The 15,449-nt window shown below is 43.9% G+C and overlaps 1 protein-coding gene across 1 annotated transcript in view; it reads left to right on the top strand.

The window, feature by feature from the left end:
• LOC115180577 (synapsin-3-like) overlaps positions 1-15,449 on the top strand; it is a 139,092-nt gene that overhangs the window by 62,674 nt on the left and 60,969 nt on the right. Inside the window, exons 5-6 of the mRNA XM_029742765.1 lie at positions 13,988-14,144; positions 14,677-14,766. Of these exons, the coding sequence (XP_029598625.1) occupies positions 13,988-14,144; positions 14,677-14,766 (247 nt within the window). The remainder of the gene's footprint in view (positions 1-13,987; positions 14,145-14,676; positions 14,767-15,449) is intronic.

The following is a 15,449-nucleotide window of genomic DNA, read 5'->3' as shown; positions in this document are numbered from 1 at the left end:
TCAGTAAAAGGCACATGACAGCCCGCTGGGAGTTTGCCAAAAGGCACCTAAAGGACTCTCAGACCATGAGAAAGAAGATTCTCTGTTCTGGTGAAACCAAGATTGAACTCTTTGGCCTGAATGCCAAGCATCACGTCTGAAGGAATCCTGGCACCATCCCTAAGGTGAAGCATGGTGGTGCCAGCATCATGCTGTGGGGATGTTTTTCAGCGGCAGGGACTGGGAGAATAGTCCGGATCAAGGGAAAGGAATGGAGCAAAGTACAGAGAGATCCTTGATGAAAACCTGCTCCGAGCGCTCAGGACCTCAGACTGGGGCAAAGGTTCACCTTCCAAAAGGACAACGACCTTAAGCACACAGCCAAGACAAAGCAGATGTGGCTTCAGGACAAGTCTCTGAATGTCCTTGAGTGGCCGAGCGAGAGCCCGTACTTGAACCCGATCGAAGATCTCTGGAGAGACCTGAAAATAGCTGTGAAGCGACGCTCCCCATCCAACCTGACAGAGCTTGAGAGGGTCTGCAGAGAAGAATGGGAGAAACTCCCCAAATATAGGAGTGCCAAGCTTGTACCCAAGAAGACTCGATGCTGAAATCACTGCCAAAGGTGCATCAACAAAGTACTGAATAAAGGGTCTGAATACTTATGCAAATGTAAAATTTAAGAGTACATTTTTTTATACATTTGCAAACATTTCTAAAAACCTGTCTTTGCTTTGTCGTTATGGGGTATTGTGTGTGGATTGATGATGAAAAACAAACTCATTTAATCAATTTTAGAAAAAAGCTGTAACGTAACAAAATGTGGACCAAGACAAGGGGTCTGAATACTTTCCAAATGCACTGTATACTATAGTTAACTGTAAATACTACAGTATATTTCAGTATACTACAAAGAAGACTAGTTTAGTCTGCAAAACACTACAGTGAATACTTCAGTATTTATAAGATAGTATAGTATTTTTTCATGTGGGTGGTGAGTCAATGGTGGGAAAATGTAGATAACTTCTCTAAGATACGGCTGTTGTTGTCCTCTTTGCTTGACACACATTCCCCTATGCCGTACAATAGTATAGCCTATCACTGCCTATACTCAGAAGATACTCAGGATTTACTGTAGTCTATAAACAATTCTGTATTAGTGCCTAAGCTAGGCTATTAATGACTAAATGAAAACAAATCTTACAAATCCTATATGCTTTGAGACACATTCCTAAAGATAATCATATCGGATAAACAGCATGTTTCCTAAGGACCTCAGATTAAAGGCATTATGTTTTATAAGATAAATTGTGTGTGTGTGTGTGTGTGTGTCTGTGTGTGTGCGTGCGTGCGTGCGTGCGTGCGTGTATGTGTGAGTGTCCTGGTCAGTTTATAGGGCTCCTGCTGTTCTGTCCGTGCAGGGCTGTATAAATAAGGGCCATGTTCCGTTCAGCATTCTGACCCTTGGCATCTGGCTACGGGTGCGCTCCCTAAACGCTTCCCCACTTCCCCTCCCCTCTACTGGCCTATCAAGGCAGCACACTTTCTCACAGTTCTGTGGTTTCAGACTTGTTTATTCAAGTGGAACTTCTTAGAAGTGCATGGTTTCAATTGTTTGTCATTAATTGTTTGTCATTAACATAAACTGTAACAAGTGTACTATTACCCTGTGGATTTTGATGCAGTCGATGCATATGTAATTGCATTGCGTGACTGCACATGCACTTGTATGGGAGCACAAATGACAACAAAACAATATAGAACATGAAGATTCAAGCTTTTGTACATGACTTGGTCCTCCTATGATGACGTTAGTAGGACCTGCTGTTACTGGCTATTAGAAGAATTCAAGTGGTTCTGCCCTTGTTATTTTCTGCCTTGGAGTAGAGGCAGGCAGGTTTTTGAGCATATATGGTGCGTTCTCGTTCGTGCAAGAGTCGCATCCAAAACGTGCCGTCACCCGTTTTGGTTTTATTTTGCTATTTCTGCCAAACCCCTCCAGCCCAGCAGCTGAACTTAACTTAAAGCAGAAACACTGGTCTGGCAAAGTATTTCACGATTATAGCAATGGAGCATGATTAGCCACAGCAAAAAGACTCAGATCAGCACAGCCAAAGGTTCCTTCTCCACAGTCCGGCTCCTCCTGTGATGAATAAACTGAAATCCAATCAGGGTGGTGATTAGAGTAATGGCAAACAAAGCATCCTGCCCAGCGATGCTAGTATTGATACTGAGATGTGAACGAGTAACTGCCTGTCTGCCTGGACTGGGCTGGGCGATTCAATATGGCCGTTTGTTTACCTGTATGTGCATACAACGTACAATGAAAAACACCCCCACTCACACTAAGTGCTGGATAAGGCCAAGTGAAGGACAGTTATAGAGGGCAGGATAGCTCATACTGTTTGACGGCTCCCAGAGACTTCACTATGCCTGTCTTATCTGACTTGGGGTCCCTCATGGTTGCGTAAGTACCCCACTGTGTTTAGAGGGCAAAGTGCTTTTATTCAGGCATGCAAAGGACAACTTTGGCATGTTTTGGCAAAGTGATTACTAGTGTATAAGAGTCTGGTTTTGTTAGGGAGCTACCACGGGTCCAGATCAGGTGGACCCGTTGTGGTGTCAGTCATTCACCCTTGGGTTATCTTTTAACATGAATGGATATCAAGACAACTATTATAATAGTCAATTACATATTTTGAAACGATGACAAGTAGTAGGACATGAATTGTTATGTGTTCAGACAGAAGTAATGCCCATGAAACAGGTCTGAATGTTTTTTTATTTCCAATATCCACAAATGTTTCACATTTTTGTTTTTTCCTCAAACGATTGCTTATGTGTACTTTTCATGTGTGTGTAAAATATTACTGTTCATAGATTTTAGAAGTGTCTGATTTTACATTTTTATAAAAAAATAGCAAAACGCTATATATCCATTGTTTAGTTGAAATGCTTGTATGCTGTATATTTGACTGTTAGAACTTTCGGCGCTGACAGAGATGGCCGCCTCGTTTCGCGTTCCTAGGAAACTATGCAGTATTTTGTTTGCAGTATTTCTTACATTGTTATCCCAGGAAATATTAGGTTTTATTACATACAGTCGGGAGGAACTATTGGATATAAGAGCAACGTCAACTCACCAACATTACGACCAGGAATACAACTTCCCGAAGCGGATCCCCTGTTTGGTCCACCACCCAGGACAATGGATAGGATCCCAGCCGGCGCCGCAGAAGGGGCAGACGGAGCGGTCTTCTGGTCAGGCTCCGTAGACGGGCGCACCGCTCCCGAGCCTACTACTCGTCAATGTCCAGTCTCTTGACAACAAGGTAGAGGAAATCGAGCAAGGGTTGCCTTCCAGAGAGACATCAGAGATTGTAACGTTCTTTGTTTCACAGAAACATGGCTCACTCGAGATACGCCATCAGACTCGGTACAGCCACCTGGCTTCTTCAGGCATCGCGCTGACAGAAACAAACATCTCTCTAGTAAGAAGGGCGGGGGTGTATGCCTTATGATTAACGAGACGTGGTGTGATCATAACAACATACAGGAACTCAAGTCCTTTTGTTCACCTGACCTAGAATTCCTTACAATCAAATGCCGACCGCATTATCTACCAAGAGAATTCTCTTCGATCATCATCACAGTCGTGTATATCCCCCCCAAGCAGACACATCAATGACCCTGAAAGAACTTCATTTGACTCTATGTAAACTGGAAAGCACATATCCTGAGGCTGCATTTATTGTAGCTGGGGATTTTAACAAGGCTAATCTGAAAACAAGGCTCCCTAAATATTATCAGCATATTGAATGCGCGACCCGGGCTGGCAAAACCCTGGATCATTGTTATTCTAACTTCCGCGACGCATATAAAGCCCTCCCCCACCCTCCTTTCGGAAAATCTGACCACGACTCCATTTTGTTGCTCCCAGCCTATAGACAGAAACTAAAACAGGAAATGCCCGTGCTCAGGTCTGTTCAACTCTTGTCCGACCAATCGGATTCCACGCTTCAAGATTGCTTCGATCACGTGGACTGGGATATGTTCCGCATAGCGTCGGACAATAACATCGATGAATACGCTGATTCAGTGAGCGAGTTTATTAGCAAGTGCATCGGTGATGTTGTACCCACAGCATCTATTAAAACATTACCCAACCAGAAACCGTGGATTGATGGCAGCATTCGCGCAAAACTGAAAGCGTGAACCACTGCTTTTAATCAGGGCAAGGTGACCGGAAACATGACCAAATACAAACAGTGTAGCTATTCCCTCCGCAAGGCAATCAAACAAGCTAAGCGTCAGTATAGAGACAAAGTAGAGTTGCAATTCAACGGCTCAGACATGAGAGGTATGTGGCAGGGTCTACAGTCAATCACGGACTACAAAAGGAAAACCAGCCCCGTTTGCTTACCGCCCCAATAGGTTCACAGACGACGCAATCGCAATCACAGTGCACACTGCCCTAACCCATCTGGACAAGAGGAATACCCATGTAAGAATGCTGTTCATCGACTACAGCTCAGCATTTAACACCACATACCTCCAAACTCGTCAGTAAGCTCGAGACTCTGGGTCTCGACCCCGCCCTGTGCAACTGGGTCCTGGACTTCCTGACGGGCCGCCCCAGGTAGTGAGGGTAGGTAACAACATCTCCACCCCACTGATCCTCAACACTGGGACCCCACAAGGGTGGTTCTCAGCCCTCTCCTGTACTCCCTGTTCACCCATGACTGCGTGGCCATGCACGCCTCCAACTCAATCATCAAGTTTGCAGATGACACTACAGTGGTAGGCTTGATTACCAACAACGACGAGACGGCCTACAGGGAGGAGGTGAGGGCCCTCGGAGTGTGGTGTCAGGAAAATAACCTCACAGTCAATGTCAACAAAACAAAGGACATGATCGTGGACTCCAGGAAACAGCAGAGGGAGCAGCCCCCTATCCACATCAACGGGACAGTAGTGGAGAAGGTGGAAAGTTGTAAGTTCATCGGCGTACACATCACGGACAAACTGAAATGGTCCACCTACACAGACAGCAACCTCAGGAGGCTGAAGAAATTCGGCCTGTCACCAAAAATACTCAAACTTTTACAGATGCACAATCGAGAGCATCCTGTCGGGCTGTATCACCGCCTGGTACGGCAACTGCTCCACCCACAACTGTAAGGCTCTCCAGAGGGTAGTGAGATCTGCACAACGCATCACCGGGGGCAAACTACCTGCCCTCCAGGACACCTACACCACCTGATGTCACAGGAAGGCCAAAAACATCATCAAGGACAACATCCACCCGCGCCACTGCCTGTTCACCCCACTATCACCCAGAAGGTGAGGCCAGTTAGGTGCATCAAAGCTGGGACCGAGAGACTGAAAAACAGCTTCTATCTCAAGGCCATCAGACTGTTAAACAGCCATCACTAACATTGAGTGGCTGCTGCCAACATACTGACTCATCTCTAGCCACTGTAATAATGAAAAAATGGATATAATAAATGTATCACTAGCCACTTTAAACAATGCCACTTTATATAATGTTTACATACCCTACATTACTCATCTCATATGTATATACTGTACTCTATACCATCTACTGCATCTTGCCTATGCCGTTCGGCCATCGCTCATTCATATATTTTTATGTACATATTCTTATTCATTCCTTAACACTTGTGTGTATAAGGTAGTTGTTGTGAAATTGTTAGATTACTTGTTAGATATTACTGCATGGTCGGAACTAGAAGCACAAGCATTTCGCTACACTCGCATTAACATCTGCTAACCATGTGTATGTGACAAATAAAATTGTTATCTCACAATGAATGCACTTACTGGAGCATCTGCTAAATTACTAAAATATCAAATGTAAATGTTTTACATACAGATCTCATATTACTGTTTTAAATTATAATATCATTATATATAAATCATTTGTACACTATAAAAAAATGTAGTTATTTGTTACCTTTGACTGTGTAAAACCTAGCAGTACTATTCTTTTTTCTGAGTGTAAGGCGGATTGGTACCATTTTGCAAAAAAACTCTGAAATGAAACCATCAAGTGATTTTAAACAAATGCATGTATGTCATTGAACAACCCTATGCCATGATTAGATAGTGAGAACACACCATTCTCTATAAACAATAAAAGCTAATTTACCAACATCTCTGAAAATTGATATATAGCGTTTTCAGAATGAATCTCTTCAATTGTACAGATAAGTTCCTCTATACCTGAAGACATGTTGATTTCACTGTCCTTGAACACTTCCAGATATCAGAACAAATTGTCTCTATAGATTTGGTGTTGATTTACAAAGTGTACATACAAATGTAAAAACAGGTAAGTATTGTAGGTGTAGCGCCAAGACCGGAACTGAATACCAAACCACCTTGCTTATCCAGAGCCATACTATGTTGTAGTAGACAGGTAGTGGAAGGGAGTCCCTAAACCCTGTCGTGGCTGACTGCATGGCCCCGTCCTCCCTCTGCATTCCTCCCTGTCCCCACCCCCCAGATCTGCAGCCAGTCTCACAGATGGTGCAGGGAGATTGCATTAGCAGATACTTGTCTGTTATTCTTTTCTAATAATCTATCCCATAAGCGACCATAACCAGCCCTACACAGCCAGACAAGGTTGTGCGTCTGAGTCCACACACGGGGCCTGGCTCTCCTTAAACTACCTCAGGTGGAGATTCATGAACTAAGCCCAACCACACAGAGGTTTCATGTCGGCCTAAACACACACTCACTCTATACACACTGTATACACACAGGTTCACACACATGTAAAGTAGCGTTTACCTCATAAATGTACACTAAAATCGACCCCCTGAGACAGACATGTCATGCGCACGCACACAAACACGCACACGCACGCACACACACAATTGAATCACCTTTTTTCCCGCTAAAGACCCTTGCTACTGTACTTCAATCAGACCTAATACCTCAGACGGGTTTACCTTAAAGCAGAGCAAATAAATCCATCTCACAGACAGACACGCTGAAGTCAGGCATGGTCTTAACAAACCTGAGGATGGTTTTTCCCCAAAAGCACCACCAGGCTTTAATACAAATACTTTTTAGCTCAGAATGAGGAATGATGCCAATTTATAAAGTTTTCATGAATACAAATGGTCCCTCTAAACCACTCTAACTCATAACACTAATTTCCATTTCTGCCATAGGTCATTTACTAGTGCTATATCACTGCTTCGCTCCTGCCCCGCAATTCGCATCGGATGCTTTTCATATTAACAGTGTAAGTGCACTTGAGGGACTCGTCTTGGTATCAGAATCCGCCAGCGCCGCGCAATCACCATTTAGCTGCAAGACACATCGTAATTCGTCTGTCATGTAGATCGAATATCACATTTTCTGCTTGAATTAACTATGTATCTTACCCACTACACTGAGTGAACAAAACATTAGGAACACTTTCCTTATATTGAGTTGCACCCCCCTTTTGCCCTCAGAACAGTCTCAATTCGTTGGGGCATGGACTCTACAAGGTGTCGGAAGCTTTCCGCAAGGATTCTGGCCCATTTTGACTCCATTGCTTCCCACAGTTGTGTCAAGTTGGCTGGATGTCTTTTGGGTGGTGGACCATTCCTGGTCACATGAGAAACTGTTGTTGAACACCCAGTAGCTTTGCAGTTCTTGGCACAGTCAAACCGTTGCGCCTGGCACCTGCTTGCACACCCTGTTCAAAGGCATTTAAATCTTGTCTTTCCCATTCACCTTCTGAATGGTGCACATACAGAATCTATTGTCTGAAGGCTTACAAATCCTTGTTTAACCTCCCCTTCATCTACAGTGCCTTCAGAAAGTATTCAGACCCCTTGACTTTTTCCACATTTTGTTACGTTGCAACCTTATTCTGAAATGGATTAAATAAATCTGCACACAATACCCCATAATGAAAAGCGAAAACAGGTTTTTAGATTTTTTTGCAACTGTATATAAAAAAACCCAGATACCTTATTTAAATAAGTATTCAGACCCTTTGCTATGAGACTCGAAATTGAGCTCAGGTGCTTCCTGTTTCAATTGATCATCCTTGAGATTTCTACATGACATCCCGCTTGTAGTTTGCCAAAAGGCACTATCCCTACAGTGAATCATGGTGGTGGCAGCATCATGTTGTGGGGATGCTTTTCAGCGGCAGGGACTGGGAGACTAGTCAGGATCGAGGCAAAGATGAACGGAGCAAAGTACAGAGATCCTTGATGAGAACCTGCTCCAGAGCGCTCAGGACCACAGACTGGGGCAAAGGTACACCTTCCAACAGGACAACGACCCTAAGCACACAGCCAAGACAATGCAGGAGTGGCTTCGGGACAAGTCTCTGAATGTCATTGAGTGGCCCAGCCAGAGCCCAGACTTGAACCCAATCAAACATCTCTGGAGAGACCTGAAAATAGCTGTGCAGCAACACTCCCCATCTAACCTGACAGAGCTTGAGAGGGTCTGCAGAGAAGGGTGGGAGAAACTCCCCAAATACAGTGTGCCAAGCTTGTAGCGTCATACCCAAGAAGACTCGATGTCAAAGGTGCTTCAACAAAGTACTGAGGAAAGGGTCTGAATACTTATGTAAATATATTTCTGTTTTGTCTTATTTTATATAAATTATAAAAAATTATGAGGAATGATGAGGGGGGAAAAATCCATACATTTTAGAACAAGTCTGTAACCTAACTAAATGTGGCAAAAGTCAAGGGGTCTGAATACTTTCCGAATGGACTGTATACTGATTTGAAAGAGCAGGTGTTTCTAATGTTTCGTACACATGTCTTATGTTGTCTAGCCATGGTAGGGGGTGTATTCACCATTTCTCTGACCCTTGGTGCTCCTTAGGAGCTCTGCATGCATTCCTCACTGGACCGTGGCCAGAGCAGTGGTCTTTACTGGCAGGCTTGACTGCATGACTGCGCCACCGCCCATCATGGTCCTGAGCTGCAGCCAGGCCTGCCTGGTGGCGCTGGGTCTGGGATCGTGACTGTGACTGCTAGCTACAGTACGACCGCTCCCCTAGCTGCTCAGAATAGTTCAAGTGGTCCATAACATGTTCCTCTCCCAAATGAATATTTTACTGGAATCATTCTCTCTCTTTCTCTGTCCCTCACTTCGTTATTTTTCTTTGTAGTTATTAAAGACATGCTCCGGTACTTTGGCGACTTAGAAAGTATTTTTTAAACGTCCTGCTTTGGATGTGTCAATGTGATAATCTATGAGCAGAATGAATGCCTTACCTAAATTTGCCACGAAAACCCAAGTTTGAAAGCGACTGTTTTCTTGAAGCTGTGCTGCACTATTTTCTCTACATTTCCCCCCCACGAGTTCTGGCCAATGAGCTTCAGCCCCTCACATTTGAGTGACAGCTAGCAAGAGACCTGCCCAGCGTTATCCAATGAAGTTGTAGGGTGGGCGCAACGGCTCAGTAAACACAGCAGAGAGAGAGAGAGAGAGAGAGAGCAATGATGTGGTGCACGTATCGGTAAATACGTATGTGACACAGTACACCATTTTTGGGTACCACTTTTGGTTTGTGAGTGCTACTTTCAGAACTACTGGCTAAAAAGTATACAAAAGTAATGGAGCGTCTCTTTAATTTGAACATAATGAAATGTATTATCATCTCTCTCTGTTTTTCCTTTCTTTTTATTACTCCTCTCTCTCTCTCCCCACCCTTTCCCATCCTTCTCAGTCCATCCACAAATTACAATTCTAAATGCAATCACGTGTTAACTGTTTTTTTTGATGGCTACGATTAAAAAGAGCTATTTTTATTTCTCAATCTCAACTCCCATCCGGCATTCGAGTGCATAGGCTAAAGTCAACGGTAGGCAGGCTATCAGCGCAACACTAACCACTTTACATTGTGAGTTTGAGCCAGTATAATCGTTTGAAACCAGAATGTTTTACTTTACTTCGAATAATGAGGAATGTCTGTCTTACTTTGCTTCAAAGAAGCCTTGCCAAAATACAACCATTGAAATGTGGAGGCAATTGCAAGACTCTCTCTCACTTTATCTCACTCTCCCTTTCCCATCATTCTCCATCCATTCTTCAAAGCTGGGCTTGGGGTGTTCACTTTCTGTAGGTACGCTCTCTCTCTCTCTCTCTCTCTCTCTCTCTCTCTCTCTCTCTCTCTCTCTCTCTCTCTCTCTCTCTCCCTCTCTTGGTTTCTCTTTCACTCACTCTCCCTTCCCATCATTCATCAAAGCTGGTCTGGTCTTGGTGTGTGGTGATAGCTGTCCCTTAGGTACGCTCTCTGTAGACCAAACGGGTGCACAATGACACAATGTCCTCTTGTTCTGAGCAATGCGCTGCAGTCAACACGTGTAACCTTTGTGGAACACTTTGTGAGGTTGCACCGTATTACCCTTATCAACCTGAGTCAGACAGATTGGATGGAGATTACTCTACCAGCAGACCTTTGAGGCTGGCAAGAGGGTATTACAAGGATAAATGTACATGCATTGCAATTCAGAATAGATCTCCCAGAGGAGTCAATGAAAAGGTCAAAGATGTGGAAGATAAATTTACTTAGAGAATAGAATGGCAGGTGATTGTCGTGTTTGACTGGTTGTCTCCCTCCACTGACGTGCTTCAAGGTCTGATGAAAACAGCCATAGCCACAAATGTGATTTTTTATCACGATGATAATATCCTACCTCCTTGCCCCAGTAGCACTGACTGCACACACGGGGACAATCTGCTCCCTGATTCAACACAGAAACGGCATCTACACTGAAAACCCAATTACGGAAGTAAGGGGTAAAGCCAAGTTCATTAATGCAAATGTTCCAATAAATCCTGTCCCACAGTTTGCTGCAATTTAAGGCAGTTGCCATGGTTACCATCAAAGCCAACTGAACTCTAACAAACTCTGAACATGCACTAGCAAGACGCCCAGTAGTAGTGACAATGGCAAGGACTCATGTGCGCTGCTTTGCCTTCTTAACAACACTATCAACAAGGCAAGTCCTACAGGCCCTAGACTACTGTTCAGTAGTGTGGTCAGGTGCAACAAAGAGGGACTTTGTAGTTGGCTCAGAACAGGGCAGCACGGCTGTACTTAAAAGTACACGGAGAGCTAACATTAATGACACGCATGTCAATCTCTCATGGCTCAAAGTGGATTTACTTCATCACTACTTGTTTTTGTAAGAGGTGTTGACAAGCTGAATGTACCGAGGTGTCTGTTTCAAATTCTTGCACACAGCTCGGACACCCACAAGACATGCCACCAGAGGTCTCTTCACAATCCCCAAGTCCAGAACAGACTATGGGAGGCACACAGTACTACATACAGTATAGCCATGACTACATGGAACTCTATTCCACATCCGGTAACTGATGAAAACGGTAGAATCAGATAAAAAAAACAGGTAAAAATATACCTTATGGAACAGCAGGGACTGTGAAGAGACACACACAAAGGTACAGACACATGCATACGCATACATTGTGATTTTGTTGGTGGTATTAATTTTGTATTGTAGATATGTAGTGGTGTAATAATGTTAAATTATGTACTGTTTTATATTTTGTTTTATATGTAATGTAAGTGCTTTAATATGTTTGGACCCCAGGAAGAGTGCTAATGGGATCCCTTTCCATTTGGCTATTACAAAGCAGAACCTTCAATTCTACATAAATACAGGACATCCCTACCTCACATCTCGGCATCATCATCTCCGTCCCCATTAAGCATCCCTTTTATTGCAACACTGATGAACAATTTAAAGGGGGCATTAGCACATTGGCAGTGAAGCGATCACCATTGGGCCTGAGCGATTGGGATTGTAAAGCACAAAATACATTTAACACACAGCTTTGACGTGATCCACAACCCACAGGGAGCATCACTCGGGCAGAAGGACTCCGATTTAGGAGACTGATAAAGTTAATGGCTGGAATAAGCGTGTTAATGCTGTAGCTTTACAGGGCAATGATGCTATTAGCTGTAGCCTGGCTAAAAACAGTCACGTCATCACAACTTGCACTTCTATGTTAATGATGAGCAGTAAATAAGTTGTACAGATAGGTGTATGCAGCATACGCCTGTGGCTGCTCACATAAGCCGTTATTGATGCTTTATAGTTCTTGTACACTCTTGTGAAGTTATATCAAAACAACAAACCTGGTGCATCAGGTACCAGTGCATGTGATGTGGGCACTTCGACGTGGTATGAGCGAGGTTTGTGTCAGTCTGTCCCTCAATAAACCGATGCAGAAATAGATCGGCCCTTGGTCCAGTGCCACTACTGTGGCTGAGCAGTGTGCTGTGAGCCCTTGGTCGTTTGCCACCTTGGCTGAGCAGTGAGCACAACAACACTTTTAAAGAGAGCAGCTGTAGCCTTCGTGTCGCCGTGACCACGACAGCTCTCACTGAGTCCTGAATTGTGCCTCAGGTCGGCTGTCTTACATAAGCAACACTTCCATGGCTCCAAGTGTGTGCATGTGACTGTGTGCGCGTGTGTGTGTGTTTGCGCGAGAGAGTGTGAGTCTGGCTACTGTCTCAGTCCACAAGCTGCACCAGATGGCTGCTCTCCAGCCCAGAGGTGTGTGTGTGTGTGTGTGTGTGTGTGTGTGTGTGTGTGTGTGTGTGTGTGTGTGTGTGTGTGTGTGTGTGTGTGTGTGTGTGTGTGTGTGTGTGTGTGTGTGTGTGTGTGCGAGAGAGGGTGAATGATAGTATTGGAGACAATATGGTTACAGCGCGTGTGGCTCAGATGGTAGAGCATGGTGCTTGCAATGCCAGGGTTGTGGGTTCAATTCCCATGGGGAAAAAGTATAAAAATGTATGCACTCATAAATGACAAAAAATGTAATATCTCAACTCAATCAACATCTAGTACCTTTGCCAGAGGTTTCTATTTATTGAGAATGGCTAAAGTCTATTGGAAATAACTTTCAACAGCTCATGGACTTGTCAGGCCGAAGCAATGAATTTAGACGAATGCATCAAAATGGTTCCATTCACAAAACTGTAAATTACAATCAGAGCATTCAGAACAGTTAACAGCCATTTGAAAGAGAACTTAATTTACATCCCTCAGCCCAGCCAGCACAGATCCATCCAAGATAGCCAACCTACCCGAATCTAAGCTGAATTAACCTTTGGGGGGGACATATTCCTGCATACCTGCCTTCAGTTAAAGAGTGGAATTTTCTCCCTCTTTATCTTAATCATAGCAAGATGTGATACAATCCTCCTGGGTCCCTGATGGGTTACTTGGCCCTGTTCCCAGAACAGTTTGTAATGAGAGGGATTAGGCTGCGTTAATTGGATAGATGGTCCAAAAAGATTAGCTTCTCTGACTCTGACCAGCGTTCCTTTGTTCGCCCTCCTCCTATGGCCTTTGAATAATGGAGCTTTTTTCCTCCTTGTAAATAGTGAGCTGCCTGTAATCTTAACGTGTTAATGCGGTGACAGATACTATCGGTCTGGGCCCTGAGCAGTTACAGCTGCTGTGTTGGACTTCGGAAATGCTCTACGATGGCTACTGTCGTTGTAGTTCGACTGCTTGAGGTCTGGAACTTGAGTGACAAAGTCAGTAATGAAATACAGTATGCATGCACCAATCTTTCTAATATATATGCTAAAGATAAATTCGTAACAAATATCCAGGTCTCTAAAATGCCCTACTGACAACAGTTCGGCTGTCTTCACAGTGTAATGCGGTGTCATCAGCAGTCCATGAGGCACACGCCACTGGACACAGACGTCAATTTAACATCTATTCCACGTAGGTGCAACGTAATTTTATTGAAATGACATGGAAACATTAATTCAACTGGTGTGTGCCCAGTGGTACAGATGTTTTCTTCCCGTTTGTATCAATGTTTTGTTAATCGGCGAAGCAGATAATGTGAAAGTCAGGATGGTAGAATGTGCCCTTACTTTTACTTTACCTTTGTCATCAGCAAAGAAGAATGTTGTTGGTTTCCGTTATCTCATGTCCCACTTTGTTTTGTTTTTCTCCAGATCCTTCAAGCCAGACTTTGTCCTGATTCGCCAGCATGCCTACAGCATGACTCCGGGCGAAGACTTCAGGAGCCTGGTGATTGGCCTTCAATACGGGGGAGTCGCCAGCATCAACTCCCTGCTCTCCATCTACAACTTTTGCAGCAAACCCTGGGTGGTGCGTGATCCATAACCTGCCTCCTTACCTCCTTTCCTCCCTCCATCACCCCCATCTTACCCCACGTAAAGAGGCCCTTAGCAGCCGCCGCAGACTGATTTATTTGGGCTATTAAAAGGAGCCATAACACCTGTTTCTGAAACAGCCAGACCAGGGGCCTCCAGTAAGACCCGTTATTATTCACCCTGTTTTAACAGCAGAGAGGTGTCCAGGCAAGGTGCGCTGGAGCTGGAGCCGGGCCAAGTTACATTTGTACCATGGCTACAGTCTTTAGAACCCAGACAAAACATGTTGGCGGTAGTAGACAAAACATTCCAGAACTTACCTTGAAGAACTTACCTCTGGATGTTTTAAAGGTCAACGTTTCTACCTTAAAACATTTTTAATGGATAGGGCTGCATTCAGCTTTCAAGGTGTCAGTTATTTTTCTTCTCCAGATAACTACAGATGTAGTATAAGACACTTTCTATCCTGCCTTCTATATACAGTAACTACTATAGAATAGTGTCTTGTGTTTTGTTTCTGCTTGCAGTTTTCCCACATGATTAAGCTCTACCACTCCCTGGGCCCAGAGAAGTTCCCACTGAACGAACAGACCTTCTACCCCAACCACACACAGATGGTGAGCACCTTCCTGACTCACTGTTTGTTTATAATGTGTGTTCCTCTTTACTGCGTTACCATCTTCATATAGACATAGCACTTCGGAATGAATGAACTCTATGTTTTCAGATAATCTTGATTTTGCCCTTGTGACACTTTCTAATTTGGGGTAGACAAGTGTCACAAGGGCAAAAGCGGGAAACAGTGAGAAAGTAAGCGGTTGGGTCAAAATATTTCCTGTGGCGCCACATGCAAACCTTCAAGCAGATTAGTAAAATGTCTCAGCCAGTGTGCAGCTCCTATTGTTGCCCATCATGCCTAACTTCATTTTCTCTGGTTGTAGTTTCCAATCCCCATCAATTGAGTTTATGGTACTTCAGGCAGCGAAAACACAGACCACTTATAGAATGTTGTCCTCAAAGTAGCCATAACAAAATAATTGTTATGTCTCAGTGCAACACTATGGGCATCACGACACTAAAGCCCATGGATCTTAAAGAGACAGTGCCAGGTAAGTAGGTTTAAGGTTGCTCCAAACTATCAAGTGTAGTAGCTGGGCATTTTTTATTAACATATTTTCTAGGCCAATGCCAAACAGGTGGGATTGATTAGCATCTTAGTGACAGCCTTGTTGGACAGCCCATTTACTAGTGTAATCTAACTGGTGCAAAGTTGAATGTGCAAGTTATAACAATTCTGTGT

Source organism: Salmo trutta, chromosome 40 (genome assembly GCF_901001165.1).
Source record: "Salmo trutta chromosome 40, fSalTru1.1, whole genome shotgun sequence".
Taxonomy (NCBI): Eukaryota; Metazoa; Chordata; class Actinopteri; order Salmoniformes; family Salmonidae; genus Salmo; species Salmo trutta.
The sequence above is the reverse complement of the archived record's forward strand: the minus strand, read 5'-3'. Positions and strand labels throughout refer to the sequence as shown.